The 18,006-nt window shown below is 38.2% G+C and overlaps 1 protein-coding gene across 4 annotated transcripts in view; it reads left to right on the plus strand.

The window, feature by feature from the left end:
- si:dkey-32e23.4 (dynamin-1-like protein) overlaps positions 1 to 7,817 on the plus strand; it is a 46,217-nt gene extending 38,400 nt beyond the window's left edge. For all 4 annotated transcript variants that reach the window (XM_051653141.1, XM_051653140.1, XM_051653143.1 and 1 more), the window contains 7 exons: positions 2,529 to 2,684; positions 3,286 to 3,375; positions 4,199 to 4,297; positions 5,277 to 5,390; positions 6,887 to 6,996; positions 7,089 to 7,248; positions 7,428 to 7,817. In XM_051653141.1, coding sequence (XP_051509101.1) covers positions 2,529 to 2,684; positions 3,286 to 3,375; positions 4,199 to 4,297; positions 5,277 to 5,390; positions 6,887 to 6,996; positions 7,089 to 7,248; positions 7,428 to 7,484 — 786 coding nt within the window. In that variant the 3' untranslated portion in view covers positions 7,485 to 7,817. The remainder of the gene's footprint in view (positions 1 to 2,528; positions 2,685 to 3,285; positions 3,376 to 4,198; positions 4,298 to 5,276; positions 5,391 to 6,886; positions 6,997 to 7,088; positions 7,249 to 7,427) is intronic.
- The last annotated feature ends 10,189 nt before the right edge of the window (positions 7,818 to 18,006 follow it).

Here is an 18,006-nt window from a genome sequence, read left to right on the forward strand (position 1 = left end):
TGCTTTTAAAGGGGTGTATTGAGAGATGCAACTTCTATGAATGTTTAAGCGTGCTTTTTGCGTGTAGTTACTTTCAGCGTTGTAAACTTCGAGAAGTTGCATCTCAATTCAGTTGTCTTTATTTAAACCATTGTTTGTGTACAAATTCACCACCACATTCACATGTTTTTGAGACATTACAGACATTACGTTAGATATTAGCATAATTAATTCTGATTCAAATTAATGGCCAACATCATCCAATCACTGCCAACCATGTTAAAATAAAATTATATATTCTAAATTCTGAATCTATGTACTGATTATCATTGTTCCATGTCTGCCAAACATGTTGAGTGATCCAAACATCATCTGCAGCCTGAAACAGAACTTTTGGTCAGATTTTAGTAGTGAATGAACTTAGCTGCATAGAGAGATATAGGATACTCCCTTGCTCCCTATTTAGTGAATGACTTAACCTCCAGTGTGCTGTCTGTCTGCACTGGTCTCAGAACAGTTTGAAATGCTCCTTATTTTTATCCTAACTCCATGTTAAGCCTCTGAAAGCAACATTTGTTAGCTTTTGGATGAACCCATTGATTCTCAGTGTGATAGTGCACATTAAATATTTCTAAGGAAAAATTAGTGTACATTGTTTAGCAGCATGGCGTTTTGCAATAAATCGCTCAAATTTTAAAAATGGCATATCGGATGAAACTAGAGATTTTGTCTTTTGACTCAAACAGGTTTCAGTGTAAAAACTTTATTAGGTTTCTTACCAGATGTAGTTTTGTTGACATTTCTCCCAAAGACAAACTCCGCTGTGGTTGGCGCCATGTTGTTTTGTCACATGACTCCTTTCATCGAAAGTTTAACCCTTTACTGACAGAGTCTCCTGAAATTAGATCAGTCAGTTAAAAAATTATTAAAATTATGCATTGCATATAGTGAAGCCAAAATACTGTGTCCACTCATGTGTTGCACAAGTTGAATGTTGAAGCTCTTTTTAACTTGACATGGCATCTAAAAAAACACAGCGCTCCTGCACGAGACGCTGAATAAACAAACAAAATACAGTGAAATGATCAAAGACGTTAATCTAGCATGAGTTTGCATAGAAAAGCAAATAGTCAACTGGGTGGTTGCAAAAGCGTTCGGTGTGAACAGCCCCTTAGGTGGAGGTCTTTGGCCATTGCATCTTGCTCTCTCAGATTAAGCAATGAGTTTTTAAAATGCTTTGTCAGGAAAGGAGTTCAGTTTTGAAATGCGTGTCTTGAGATCCTCGCATTCTGTTTCATTATGTGTGCTCCATCTGTTTGAACAGCCCCTACATGGGCTCTAGTCCGAACCGCTTCACCACCAAGTTCAACCGAATAGCACTACTATCTGGAAATATAACTACCATAAATACAACTGTAATGAATGTAAAATACTGTGGTATCGCTGTTATTATTAAGCTTGAGTCTGGGGTAGTACTGTGGCACCAGAGCAAACTGTCTATTGAAGTGGTTTTCCCCCCTCGTTTCAATTTTACATAACATTTGAGAATATGAACAAACTAAAACATTTTATTTATCTTTTTTATTCTATGCACATTCATTTAAAATGGAATGCTCTTTTTTTTTTTTTTTTTTTTTTTTTTTTTTTTTTTAAACAGCCAGGAATGTTCTTTGCAATAATTTAACACAGTGCTGTATTGTTTAAATGTAGGCCTATTCAGTGTGCCCTCTTGTGGACTCTGCTGTCTTTAAAATTTGAATTTGGCAGAAATGTAAGGCTTATAATTTTATAAAAGCACTTACATGAATTCTTCTGTTAAAACGAAAAAATTATTATTATTATTTTTTATTATTTACTAGTTTTAAAATGTACAATTGTGATGGCTATTTATTTGTCTATTTATATTGTAATCTCTGATTGGGATAGAAGTGGCAATGGTGAATTAGCCTAAATAAAATAAATTGTATAAATCATACGAAAAGAACAATTAATGTAGTAAAGCTTCATTTAAACAGAACAATAAGACGAAGAAGTGCAAAGTCGTTAAATTATTACATTTTGTAAGGTTAACATTACCTAAAATATCAGGGGGTAAGTGATTCAGCTGACAAAAAGTTTGGGAGCCCCTGTTGTACAGTGTCGTTTGTGAAACGGACTGTAAACATGAATCTTTTTTCCTTGTTCCATCTATTTAACAGATGCTTTTTTTAGTAGAAATTACACAGTGTCCTGTCCATCCTTGTCCAGGACACGTTAAAGTGACAAGTTTTTGTCCTAACCAACCATGACCATCAACAGTGCTGTGTGACGAGACCTTTTTCTCTCATTGTGCTGGGTAGCTCCATCCACAGTGAAATCTCATTGATCCAAAATCGTGCTCCACGTGTATATTAAACATCAAATATACGCTAGAAACTTGTTGTGTTGCAACATTACAATACCATGTTGCCAGCAGGAAGACATATGGAAACTGGAGTGCTGACCTAGTTAATCATTCATGCAAATGTAGATTAGGGTTGACTGCATTGTGTTGTTTTTTTTGGATGTAGGGTCCTCGGCCAGCACTGTTTGTTCCTGAAGTGTGTTTTGAGCTGCTGGTGAAGAAACAGATCAAGAGACTGGAGGAGCCCAGTCTGCGTTGTGTGGAGCTCGTACATGAAGAACTGCAGAGAATCATTCAACACTGCTCTGCCTACAGCACACAGGTGAAACACACACATACTTCAAAAAATCATGCTGTCAGACGCATTCATGTAGGACAGTGCTTCTCAAACGTTTTAGGCCAAGTACCACCTTCGATCAAATCAGAACATTCAAGTACCACCTAGTCACCTCCAATGTTCACTCAAATATTTTTTCAGCATTCGGCAGATACAATTTTTGAGCGTAGTCTGAAGGATTGTGAGCAACATACACAATGCCATATTTGATTAATATCAATATTCCTGTAGTTTACACAATCAGCAAGAGTGTGTTTCTAAAATCAAACATACAATACTAAAATTTAGAAGTTTTGCAATCCAGTTCAAACAAACTAATATATTTAGTCATTACCTGCTTTTCATCCCCCTTCCCCATTCTGCTGCCTACACTGTCTACATTTCTTTTACGTTAAACCTTTTTTTCTGTTTCCTCCATTATAGACAGAATTGGAGGGTTTGTGGGGAAGAGTGTTGATATGATGCTCAAGATCTTTGTAAAAGAGACATGGCACTGTATACTCATTCATATACAGTATATACACCCAGTATAAATAATACTCTAAACAGTGGACACTAACCTGAATGTTTATGCTTATATCCAAAGGAGCTTTTGCGTTTTCCCAAATTGCATGACTCAATAGTGGAGGTGGTGACCAGTTTACTCAGGAAACGCCTGCCCATAACCAATGACATGGTAAGAATATGGGTGTACCTACGAACATGAGTAAATATACATACTAACAAATCACACACATGTAATTAAATTAAAATAATATTTAAAGGGATAATTCACCCAAAAATAAAAATTCTCTCATCAGTTACTCACCTTCATGCCATTCCAGATGTGTGACTTTCTTTCTTCTGCTCAACACTAATGAAGATTTTTTTTGAAGAATATCTCAGCTCTGTCGGTCCATACAATGCAAGTGAATGGTGACCAGAACTTTGAAGTTTCAAAAATCACATAAAGGTAGCATTAAAGTTATCCATAAGACTCCAGTGGTTAAATCCATGTCTTCAGAAGCGATAATATAGGTGTAGGTGAGAAACAGATTCATATTTAAGTCCTTTTTTACTAAAAATCTGCACTTTACCTACAGAGCTGAGATATTCTTCTAAAAATCTTTGTTTGTGTTCAGCAGAAGAAAGTCATACACATCTGGAATGGCATGAGGGTGATTAAATAATGAGAGGATTTTCATTTTTTGTGTGAACTATTCCTTTAAAGAGCCTCCGCTGCTCGCCATTACCAGTAGCATTAACTAGCTGATAACAACAACTAAGCCGAAGTGCGGAGCATCCGAGAGGAAGTCTCTCCTCCTAATGTCGCCGCCTTTGGAGAAGTGAGGAAAAAGGTGGATATATTTACCCAAAACATGCACACAATATAGATAATAAACCATACTGAGAGCCTCATGCAGTGTGAGCACAATTCTGAAAATATGTCATCATATGAAGAGCTTAGTTTACTTCTGCTTCATAATGGTTCTTAATCTACTGCTTTACTTCTGCTTAAGGTTCATAATCTGGTTGCGATTGAGTTGGCGTATATAAACACCAAACATCCTGATTTCACCGATGCTGCCCAAGTGTCTGCATCTGTCAACAGCCAGCAGGTACTGAAACTACATCTCTTTCTTTCTCTCATTCTCTTTGTCTGGGTTTTGTCTTTTGTTAAAATGTTAGTGCACTTAAAAATGGTCCAGTTCCGATGCTTGCGTGCCCATTGTAGGGGCTTTCGACATTGGACAGGGGTCATCATGGGCACTCTGTCCGGTCTGCGGCTACGCAGCCCCATATGCAGCAGGGTGCGATGCACTGTGTGTTGTGACACATTCTTCCCGTAACTATCATTAAAATGTTCTGTGACTTGTGCCACAGTAGACCGTCTGTCGTTTCGGACCAGATGGGATAGCCTTTGTTTCCCTCGTGCATCGATGAGCCTTGGGCGCCCAACACCCTGTTGCCGGTTTGTGGTTTGTCACTCCTCGGACCACTGTCAGTAGGTACTCACCACTGCTGACTGGGAGCACACCACTAGACTTGCCGTTTCAGTGATGCTCTGACCCAGTCGTCTGGCCATAACAATTTGGCCCTTGTCAAAGTCACTCCTGCTCATTTCTCCTGCATTCAACACGTTGACTATGAGACATGTCGCTTACCATTTAATCTACCCAGACCTTGACATGTGGCCTTGTTAGGAGATGATCAACATTATTCGCTTCAACTGTGAGTGGTCATAATGTTTTGGCTTATCAGTGTACACGATAGCTTTGTTTGAGGAACTGACCGAGATTTAAGTCATTATTCGCTGAATAATGCCGCCGCAGATTTGCACATATTCAAAATTGTTGCGTCAAGACGTTGCTGCAAGTTCAGCGTCAGTAAAACCTGATAACCAAATGCAATGAACCAAGTTCAAATTTGTGGAAGATTTCCAGAAAATAATTACTCGAATAAGCAGCGTGAACATTCTGCAAAACTGTTTACAATGGTAGACAAAAAGTCATATAAGTTTGGAATGGCATGGTGAGTAAATGATGACAAAATTCAAATTTTTGGGTGAACTATTCCTTTAACAATCTCTTTTTATAGGCAGAGGCAGGGGATGCAGGCAAGAGATGGAAGAATGAGAAGATGCCATCAGAAGAGAAAGGCCCTGTGCCTGGGTTTGGGAGCCCCACCAAAGCTGTCAACCTGCTTGACACGGTAACTCAGCGCTCACTGATAACTGGGCTTTTCTTCAACTGTGGGAACTTTTATTTGTTTTGCTAAGGCTGAATTCATTTCATAGCAGCATTTTGGCCTAATTTGACAAAATTGCAGCATGATTAGAAATGGTGCTCAATAAAAATATTGATATAAACAAAGTGATATTTAACTTGATTTTTCTTTGTTTTTGTCACGCATCACATGCATCATATTTTAGATAGGCTTTTCATTGGTACTGCTGTCTTAGTACAATAACTTTTCATAAAACTTTGTTATGGGCAAAATTGCCCCAACTGTGGGATGTAATGTGGGTAATAAAAAAATAAAAAAATGTATATACATTATTTTCACACAATAAATATTGAAGTGGTTTATGTTTATTTCTCTCTTTATTTAGATCATCATAGTTTAAATTTTTTTTTTAGAGCTGTCAAAATGAACGCGCTAACACATGGGATTAATTTAAAACTTGTTAATTTTTCTTAATCACGATTAACGTATTTACTGTTAATACAGAATAAACCAGCATAAACACTTATAGGAAAGGCGGAAACTTTATGTCCGCCCGGAGTCATTACATTGACGCATAAACCTACATTCCTAGAAAGGACTTGTGATAGAAATCAAGTATTTTTCAGCCTATGTAAGACACATTTTAATTACCACAGAAGTACGTCAAAAGTCTTAACTATCACCAAAATGCAGAATTAGACATTTTTGTCTGCAAGCGCTTTTCTTGTGGAGTTCAAAGTGGCGCTTGACACTGGCACTGATGCCCTGATGCGAATCATGATCACAGCTTCACAATTGCTGTAGAAAAGCATATAGCCAAAGACTACCGGCGGATTAATATTGTGGAGGATGACAGTTTAAGAGTTTAATGCCCATTGCAATGAATATGCAACCTATGTGGGGACAGTTCTTTCAATTAGTCAAACTCCCACTTAGACTTTGGGAAATGTTTAATGTTACTTAAATTGGTGCTATTTTAGTGCATTTCTATCTTTATATTGTGGAAGCTTTCTTTGTAAAATGTTAATAAAGCATTATATTGTTACATATTTTTTTGTTTTCTTTCCTAAGAAGGAAATAAATACATTTTGACAGGAAAAGAAGTATACAGTATTTAGAGTCCAATTTCAGCACTTTTAAAATCTGCGATCAATCACGACTAACTACAAAAACATTATGCGATTAATCACGATTAAAAAAAAATAATCGGCTGACTGCGCAATTTTTTTAAATGTATTTTCATAGTTACTGATTGAAAGTTGAAGTCCGGGACAAGGCTAAAACAATACACCCTATACATAAAAGGCATTTGAAAAGGCTTAAAAAAAAATAAATGTTGAAGACCTGTTAAAATGTTTCCAAAACCGTTTTAATTGGAACCTCATATAATTTAAAGACAGAAAGTGGAAATATTTTGTTTTGCGGAAATCTCAGTATAGAAAACAGTGAAAGACCAACAGCTTTTGAAAATGTTCCTCTAGGCTGTGCCAGTATCCCGCAAACTGAGCGCTCGTGAGCAGAGAGACTGTGAGGTCATCCAGCGACTCATCAAGTGCTACTTCCTGATCGTGCGCAAGAGCATCCAGGACAGGTCAGGCTCATGCTGCCTGTTTGTGTGGGAGCCAAATAACTGGGTGACTGGGAGCCATTTTGCATTATTTTTCTATTTTCTGCTCTCTGTAGTGTGCCAAAGACGGTGATGCATTTCCTGGTAAATTTTGTGAAAGAGCATCTGCAGAGTGAGTTGGTGGGCCAGCTGTACAAACAGCCTCTGCTGCAGGAGCTCCTCACCGAGTCTCAGGAAACAGCACAGCAGCGCACAGAGGTCGCACAGATGCTGGAGGTACGTTTGTGTGTGTTTGAAACAACCACATAAATCACTAAGAATAATTTACTCCTGATAAAATGCTGTTCATTTGCATGCAGTGTCACTAAATTAATTATGCATTATTGTACCAATACTGCTCTCTTCTGCTTGTTCTGCCACTTTCTAATCTATCTTTCTGTTTCATTCTCTTTCAGGCGCTGAAGAAAGCCAGTAACATTATCTCAGAGATCCGTGAGACTCATCTTTGGTAGCCAAACATTCTCATGAACATTGTCAGGAAAGTGTTTACATGTTTTTTTGTGTGAGTGCTATATGTGCTCTGTGTGAGTTTGAACATGAATGATACAGGTCAAATACATCATATCTGAAGAAATTCAATTCCTCTGCCAGCATGAACATTCAAGAATATATTAGTCAAATTTATTTGTGTACAGTTTTTCAATTGCTCCTTGTTCTTACTGTATATGCACAGAATTCCATTATTGCACGTTTCACAGAAGTCTGTGTATGTGTGTGCCTGTGTGTTTGTATCATGTCCACGTCACTTTCTTCAACTACATAAAAGTTTGTTTGTGATTTTTGAATGTTGTGCCAACTACTCTTTTATTTTAACATCATAAAAACTGAGAAAAGTCTCGCTACTAACAATATCCCCAAAATTGTTGTATTTTCCAAATCAAGCTCCATAGGCCTTAGTCAGGCTAGACGGCGTATTTAACAGTCAGACAATAACAGCCAGTTACACAACAGTATGACATATTGTCCCTCAAGGTCTCGTTTACATTTGCGTCCAATTAAATATGGAGTCTACTCTGATTTACAGTAGGCTGATAATGTTGCTCATGCAATCTCATACGCTCAAATGACTGATTAAATTAACATGTAGTAAATATGATGTAATTTTATGTGTTATCAGGGAAAGCAGTAAATATTATTATGAAGAAACTTCACCTTGTTTTATTTGACTTGATGCCCCGAAAAATTTGGAAAAATGTATGCATGTTTGCAAGGTTGTACTGAGGCAGTGAATATGTTATGTGAGTGAGTTAGACTCAAAGCTATAAATGAACTACATTATGTTACAGTATAGTGTAATTGATGATGCAGCCTGTGACTGATATTCTAGACAGTGCAAATAAATGGTGGTGTAGTGTACAGCGCCATAGAACAATGAGCCTTTGTGGATAGCTGTGCACTGAAACACTTCAAATCACTCAGATGTGCTGGAGACTTGACTGCCTCTGGCAATTCTGACTGCAATATTTATGCCTGTATGAATATTTATCGTGAGAGTGAGTACGCCTGTGTCAGAGAAGGTCAAATGAGGTAGAACAAAGAAATGAAAACATTCCATCTAAATCACTGCTGGGAGCCCTGAACACTAAGAAGTAATGGCCAGTGTTCAGTGTCAAATAAAAATGGCCCTGCAGAATTCAAATTAAACAAACAAACAAAACAAAAGTGGTCTTTGGGCCTGTAGAGTATTTATGGTTGTAATTCCAATGTCACTAAGTATTTCATTACTTCATTTGTTGGGTTTTACTTAAATTTTGGGCCTGTTGACATCAGTTACTTCCTGTCTTTTTTTTAGATTAACATTTTTTTTTTTTTTTATTGATTCATATATTAACAAATAAAAGCAAGAACATTTACAAACAGAAACAATATTTAACCCCCTCTATTACTACGATCCCCAACCCCACCCTCAAGAACACCCCAGTGATCCCACATGATTATAGACACACAAAAACAAATATTAAAAAATAAAATAAAATAATTAAAGTATGATAGTCACACACATAACATCTACATCTACATCTACGCCTCTCGCTCCACTGTCCCTCCCCGAGGGCCCTCCAAAAATGCCAGATATTTTCCCCACTTTCCCATAAACAAGTACAAATTACCCAATCCTCTAGATATCCCTTCTTCAAAAGCTGCCACCCTTCCCATCTCCGCACACCACTCTGGAAATGATGGCGCTCCCTCCGACTTTCAACCCCTTAAAATGACTTGTCTGCCAATCATAACACTTGTCAGAACCGAGTTTTCTATAAATTTGTCCCCCAAATTTATGACCGCCCCATCGCCCAAAACACAAAGTCTGTGGCAAAGTAAAACCCGAGTGCCCAAAACGTCACACAAATAACTCTGAACCCTCAACCAAAAATCTTGAATCTTAACACACCCCCAAAAGACATGAATTGTGTCGCCAACTTCTGATTGGCAACACCAGCAGGTGGGTGTGTCTTTAAGACCAAGCCTATATAATCTAGAGGGGGTCCAGTAAAATCTATGTAAAATCTTAAATTGCATAAGGCGAACCCTTGCATCTCTAGATGCAGACTTGACATTTTTTAGAATCCTAGTCCACACTCCTCCAATACCAAATTAAAATTTTTCTCCCATAATCTCTTGATAGAAGTTAAAGCTACATCCCCCAGACTCTGAATTAGCAGGGAGTAATACACTGATGCCTCATGACCTTTTCCAAAAGCAGTAATCACCTCTCCCAAAGCATCTGCCGCCTTAGGGGGGTGTGTGCTACTCCCAAAAACTGTACAGATCATGTGGCGTAGCTGTAAATACCTATAAAACTGAGATCTGGGAATCCCAAAATGATGACCCAAATTCTCAAAAGATCTCAACACTCCTCTCTCATACAGGTCGCCGAATGTATCAGTCCCCCTCACAATCCACTCTGACCAACAGAAAAGGGATTTATTGATACAAAATTTGGGGTTCAGACATATACTTGAGGCAACATTTAAATAAATGTCCGAATTAAATACTGTGGCCACTCTTGTCCAAATCACATTCAAATGTGAACTAATGGGGTGTGACTTAACTTCTCCAGTTAATTTGATCGAAAGGCTTTGCAATGATGAAATAGGAGTAAGGACTTCCTCTTCAATAAGAAACCAGGGAGGGGCTCTCTCAGGTGGAAGCAACCAATGAGTCAAATGTCTAAGACTGAACGCATAATAATAAAACAAAATCTTGGGTAGGCCTAGCCCACCCTTGTCAATCGGCCTATGTAACTTATTGAAATGTAACCTGGGACGTTTTCCATTCCAAATAAAGGACTTCGCTATGCTATCAAATTGTTTGAAATAAGAGAGGGGGACATCCACAGGGAGAGACTGTAGCAGGTAGTTGAATTTTGGAATACAATTCATTTTAATAACATTAACCTTCCCAATCATAGATAAATGTAAAGAAGACCACCTGCCCACATCACTAGAAAACCTTTTAATTAAAGGGTCAAAATTAACGCTAATAATAAAATGCCCAACACTTAATGCTCTGTTTATGCCAATGAAAGGTGCCCGGTTGAAAAGCCATTACTGGGCAGTACACTGTCAGCGCCAAAGCTTCGGATTTAGACCAATTATCTCTGTATCCTGAGAACTTAGAAAAGGAATTAATAATTCTGTGGAGGCAAGGCATAGATCTAGTAGGGTCGGAGACGAATAATAAAATATCATCTGCATAAAGCAGAAGCTTATGTGCCACACCTCCTGCCACCACCCCTGAAAAATCACCATCCTTTCTTATCGTGGCTGCTAATGTTTCCAGGGCAAGACAGAACAATAATGGGGAAAGAGGGTAACCCTGCTGGGTGCCCCTATCCAGAGTAAAATAATCTGAAATTAATCAGTTTGTTTGTACCGCTGCTACAGAGTGTCTATAAAGTAACTTAATCCAACCAATAAAAGTATTCCCGAACCCATATATTTCCAAAATCTTAAAAAGTTAATCCCATTCTACCATATCAAACGCCTTTTCGGCTTCAAGTGAGATGGCAGTGACTGGAGTCTGATCATTCGCTACTGACCACATGATATTGATGAGACGCCTGATGTTATCAGAAGAGCTATGGCCCTGAATAAACCCCACCTGATCTATATGTATAAGAGGTGTCATAACTTTACTTAATCGGTTAGCCAGAATTTTTGACAAAATTTTTACATCTAGCTGGATCAGGGAAATTGGACGGTAACTCTTACACTCTCTTGGATCTTTGTCCTTTTTAAGAATCGGACTGATCCGGGCTTGTGTCATGATTGGGGGAAGCTTTCCATTCTTTAATGATTCTGTATAAACTTCTAGCATAAGTGGAGCCAATTCTGTAGCATAAGATCTAAAAAATTAAGCGGCAAAGCCATCTGGCCCCGGAGACTTGCCTGTAGGTTAGGCCTTAATTACCTTGTCAATCTCCTCCAAGCTTATTTCAGAATCAAGAGAATTTTTTTGCTCAGTCGTTAGTTTAGGGAGTTCTAATGGTTCCACAAAGTTCCTAATATCTTCATCAGTGGATGAAGACGTGGAACTATAGAGATCAAGATAGAATTCTTTAAAAGCATTATTAATATCAGTGGCCAAGGTAAATATTTCACCACCAGCAGATTTCACTGGGGGAATGGTAGAAAAAGACTCTCTCTGCTTTATATATCTAGCCAAAAGCTTTCCTGCTTTGTCCACCTACTCAAAATATGACTGTCTTGCCCTGAATAACCAAAACTCCACTTTCCGTGACAAAATAGTATTATATCTGAATTTCAAACAGGTCAATTCTCTGAGGCCATTAGACGACATTCAGCGCTTCAGCTCTGCCTCTACACTTTTAATATTCTCTTCCAATTCCACGAGTTCTCGTGCTTTGGATTTTTTGATGAATGAGGCATACTGTATGATCCGACCCTTAAGAACCGCCTTAAGTGCCTCCCGAGCCACGCCCACAGAAGATACCGAGGACCAGTTGGTTTCCATATAAACATTGATTTCTGTCTTTAACATTTGTTGAAAATCGTGATTTTGCAAAAGGGATATATTAAGGTGCCAACTATATGATTTCTTTTTCTCTATATGTGGCATCACCTCTAAACTCACCAGGGCATGATCTGAGACTTAGATATTTCCAATTGAGCAATCATTCTATCTATTCTAGAATAAATCTTATGGACTGATAAATTTTTTTTATAGTCCCTCCTAGATGGGTTCAAAAGTCTCCAAATATCTGTAAGACCAAGCTTTTTACACATCCTGTGAAGCGTCAGTGTTGCTCTAGGGTGCTTGCACACTTTTGCTTCACTATGATCAAGGACTGAGTCCATCAATAGATTAAAATCTCGTCCCAATATTATATCATGAGGGGTGTCAGCGGCTGGCAACATCCCTTCAAGATCTATAAAAAAGCCAAAATCAAATCAAACTTTGCCCCTGAATTTCTGCTAAAACAATAATGACTCTTCCTGATTTATCTTTAATCTGTTTGAGACATTTGAATTGTAGATGTTTATTTATCAATATAATGACCCCCCTGCTCTTACTTGAGCCAGCGCTAAAGAAAACATGTCCACCCCATATCTTCCCAAATTTTTCAGCTTCCTTCGGGGAAAGATGTGTTTCTTGAAGAAACACTATATCATATTTCTTACGTTTAAGAAAAGAAATAACCTTCCTTCTTTTTATGGGGTGCCCCAACCCATTTACATTCCATGTGGAGAGAGAGACAATCCACTCATAATAACATTTGACATTTTGATATAATAGAAAAAAATAAATCGTGTGTCAAAAACAAGATTATACAGACCACATTCCAAAAGTTTTACAACAATCAAACCCCGAACTTCCCCCCGAACAAAACAAACAGAAAAAAGAAAAACATGCACAATAACCCCGCGCACGACAGCGCCAACTGGCGTCAATCCCTCTAAACTCAAAGAGTCCATGTACACATACGAGAGTCCCCGCGACAACTTTGCCATCGGATTGCTCAAGTCCGGTGCTTCTGCACAAATTTTGTGAGGCAAAATTACATAACAGAAAATACTTTGTAAAACAGACCCCAGCCAATAGGCAAAATAAACACAAAGAACATGTAGATTCATTCACAGAACTGTCTCAAAGGTGTGTTCCTCCACAAAACAAATTCCAGCTGATATAAAGCCATTCAGTTTCCTCGGACAGACAAACAATTGTTCAGTGAGCCAGCTGTTATGAGTACGGCAGATGACGTAATCATTCTAATGTCCCTTAAAAATACTCCACAAAAATAAACTCCAGCCAACAGGAGGCATAAGCACAAAGAACGAATAGATTCATCCACATCTGTCCCAAAAGAGTGTTATTCTACAAAACAAGCTCCAGCCGTCAGGCGGAACCAACACCAAAAAAAAAAAAAAACAAACACAAAAAACAAAACAGACGCCCCGGTTTCTCGAATGGTCAAGTGTGTATTGAGCAAGTCAAATTCACTCAGAGGCTGCACAAATTTTTTCTACGTTTTGCTTGCTTTGGACACGAAATACCCTGCGACCATCCTTCGTTTCTATTCTCAGTTTGGCCGGGAACATCAGTGCAAAAGCAATCTTCCGTTGATGTAAGAGTTTCTTACATTCCTTGAATCGATTGTGTTTCTCTTGTCGCATTCGCAAAGTCCGGGAACAAGAAAATATTGTGATTCTTCCAAGAAAGCTTTCCTTTGCTCCTCGCCTGGCGCAACATGATATCTTTATCGGATGATCTCAGAAATTTGGCCAGAATTGATCGGGGCCTGTCTCCCTCAGCAGATCTGCGAGTCGGGACTCTGTGAGCTCGCTCGATTTCCAGTTTTTGGCCTGTTATGTCGAGCAGACTCGGGAAGAGCTCGTCCAGGAATTTCACCATATCTCTGTCGTCTTCATGCTCAGAAATTCCAACAATTCGTATGTTATTCCTTCGGCTCCTATTTTCCAAATCTTCAAGTTTTTCCAAAAAATGTTCAACGACTATTTTGGACGCAAGTGAATTAGCGGATAATTCCCTTTCCAAAGACTCCAGATAATTGATTCATTTCTCAACTTCTGTCACTGCTGTGACCAACTCACAGGTTGGAATTTTGTTTCCATCACTGTAATCGATCGTCGTATTTCAGCGAGATCCTCCAAGTCAGCAAAAACCTTCGTCAGCATCACCGAGATGTTGGACAGTTGATGCTGGATTTCATCTCCCGACGTGCCGCCCAAATCGAGTCCCCTGTCTGCAGGCACAGAGGTTTCATCTTGAGCTTGTAAGTGTCTTTTAATGTCTCCAGAGCCCAAGGATTTTGACTTCTTTGCCATGTTTACCTCAAAGAACAAATATGTACTGGGTGTATCGAATCTCACCGGATTATAACATGAAAATAATTTTTTTTAAAAACAGCGAAGTGCGCAGAGCTCGTGATTCACACGACTGGCGTCATGGCGTCACCTTACTTCACGTGTCTTGAATAACTGGATTGATATCTGGTTGGATGTGACATTCCATTTACACTTGGCAACATAAATGCATCTCTGCCAAATGGATATACAGAAAATTTGATCTACAGTTCCTGCACTATATGCAAATATAATGGAGTTCAATTCCATAATGATGTTAAAGCCAGGTAGCGACATTTTGCTGCACTTGATGTGTCTGGTGGCCGAGGAGTGCACAACCAAATTAGCAAAGCAAATAAAAGATGAAAACACATGGGAAACAATACAACACAACGAAATTAAGCCACAACACAATGAAATTAAGCCAAGACACAATGGAAAAACCACAGCAGAAGGGAAAAAAGCCACAACACCATGGAAATAAGGCTGAGGAGTGCACAACACAACTAAATTAGCAAGGCAAATAAAAGCTGAAAACACAACAAAAATAATCGCACATAACGAAATTAAGCCACAACACAATGGAAATAAGATACAACAAAATGGAAAAACCACAACACAACAGAATTAAGCGACAACACAACTAAGTTAAGCCACATCACAATGGGAAAAACCACAACACAATAGAAATAAGCCACAACACAAAAAAATTAAGCCACAACACAATGGAAAAATCACAACGGACATAAGATACAATACAATGGAAAAGCCACAGCAGAACGGAAAAATGGCAACACAACGGAAATATGCTACAACACAATTAAATTAAGCCACATCACAATGAAATTAAGGCACAATAAAACTAATTTAAGCCACAACACAATGGAAATAAGCCATAACGCAATGGAAAAACCACAACACAACAGAAATAAGCCACAACACAACAAAATGTTGCTACAACACAATGGAAAATTAAGCCACAACACAACGAAATTAAGCAGCAACAATTAAATTAAGACATAACACAATGGAAAAACCACAACACAATGGAAATAAGCCACATCACATCAAAATGTTGCTACAACACAACGGAAAGACCAAAACATATCGGAAATAAGCCACAACACAAAGAAATGAAGACGCAATACAATTAAATTAAGCCACAACACAATGGAAATAAGCCACAACACAGCGAATTTAAGCCACAACAATTAAGCCACAACACAACAAAATTAAGCAGCAACACAATGAAAAAACCACAACACAACGGAAAAACTACAACAGATCGGAAATAAGCCACAACACAACAAAATTAAGCCACAACACAATGGAAAAGCCACAGCACAACGGAAATAAGCCACAATGCAAAAGAAATAAGCCACAACACAACAGAAATAAGACACAACAAAATAAAGCCAAAACCAAATTGAAAAGCCCCAGCACAATAGAAATAAGCTAGAACACAATGGAAAAACCACAACACAACAGAAATAAACCACAACACAATAGAAAAACCACAACACAATAGAAATATGCCACAACGAAATTAAGCCACAATACAATGGAAAAGCCACAGCAGAATGGAAATAAGCCACAACACAATGGAAAAACCACAACACAATAGAAATAAGCCACAATGCAATTAAGCCATAACACAACTAAATTAAGACACAACACAATGAAATTTAGACACAACACAATGGAAAAGCCACAGCAGGACAGAAATAATCCACAAAACAATGGAAATAAGATACAACACAATGAATGTAAGCCACAACACAATGCAATTAAGCCACAACACAACGAAATTAAGACACAATGCAACAAAATTATGCCACAACACAATGGAAATAAGCCACAACACAACAAATTTAAGCCACAACAATTAAGCCACAACACAACAAAATTAAGCAGCAACACAACGGAACAACCACAACATAACGGAAATAAGCCACAACACAATAGAACAACCACAACACAATGGAAATAAGCCACAACACAACAAAATTAAGCCACAACACAATGGAAATAAGACACAACACAACAAAATAAAGCCAAAATCAAACTGAAAAGCCCCAGCACAATAGAAATAAGCTAGAACACAATGGAAAAAACCACAACACAATAGAAATATGCCACAACGAAATTAAGCCACAACACAATGGAAAAACCACAACACAACGGAAACAGGACACAACACAAAGGAAATAAGCCACAACACAGTGGAAATAAGCCACAACACAGTGGAAATAAACCACAACACAACGTAAATAAGCCACAACTCAACGGAAAAGCCACAACTCAATGGAAAAACCACAACACAACAGAAACAGGACACAACACAAAGGAAATAAGCCACAACACAGTGGAAATAAGCCACAACACAACGTGGAAAAGCCACAACTCAATGGAAAAACCACAACACAACGGAAACAGGACACAACACAAAGGAAATAAGCCACAACACAGCGGAAATAAGCCACAACACAACGAAATTAAGCCACAACACAACGTAAATAAGCCACAACTCAACGGAAAAGCCACAACACAACAGAAATAAGCCACAACACAACGGACATAAGCCACAACACAACAAAATTAAGCCACAACACGGTGAAAGTAATAAGATTCAATGCAACAAAATATAAAAAATAGTTATAAAAACACTGTACTTATTTGTCCTTAAGTGCTCTCTGTCACATGAGGCGTTTTGAATAATCGAACAGCCTTGAATCCATCTTGGAGGGCATTTACACTTGGTCGAGAAGAAATACCGCCTAGCAACCAACAATACACAAACTCATCGATGACCAGCAATTAAACCACTTTCAATGTGAAAGCACCTTGTCGCTTTATCTCGGCTTGTTATGTTTGATGGACTTGGTTAGGACACGAGGTAAAAGTTAGGCTACTCTACTGTTCCTGCCATCAAAAATAGACAAAAGGTGAAAGAGAGAAGAAAATACTACAGAAGACAAAAAGTGGAATGAGTAAAAATAATAATCATATTTATATATATTTATCAGGTGTTTGACAGCATGCAATTAGTTTTGGTCAACCTCAAACTTTATACACTAAATTAGATCTCATTTGGCTCATTCCTGCCTCATATTTTTAAGATATATTCCAGTCCTTTTACCCTGTGAATGTGCAGTTTAGAGGTGTTACAATTATCATTGTAACTTGTTAGATTGCTAGAGTGAAGTAAGATTTTGACAGATTTTGATAGAGAAATGCTTCAGAAGCTGGTGGATTTATAAATCTGCACATCAACACTGACGCCAATTAGTCTTCAGTGTACAGGTTTGACTCATGACACCTGTCAAGAACATGTCAGGGTGATATTACACCCCAAAACCAAAACAAGAAAATATATTTTGCATAAAGACTTTGTTGCTAGATTGAGCGATTTTATTTTAACCCCCTTAGCGAGTAAATTTTAGCAACTTTTGTAGTCTGCTTTAGTGACATTCTTCCACATCTGGTGACATAAAAAACATCAGCTCTGTCGTGAATGATGTCTCATGTTTATCGGTGTTCTAACTTCGACAGTCTCAACCTCTATTCAAGTGCATGCTCTCTGTTTAGAAAAGTAAGCCTGCAGCGATTAGAAGAGCATTGAGAAATTATTAAGCAGGGTGAGAGAGAG

Source organism: Myxocyprinus asiaticus, chromosome 24 (assembly GCF_019703515.2).
Source record: "Myxocyprinus asiaticus isolate MX2 ecotype Aquarium Trade chromosome 24, UBuf_Myxa_2, whole genome shotgun sequence".
NCBI lineage: Eukaryota > Metazoa > Chordata > Actinopteri > Cypriniformes > Catostomidae > Myxocyprinus > Myxocyprinus asiaticus.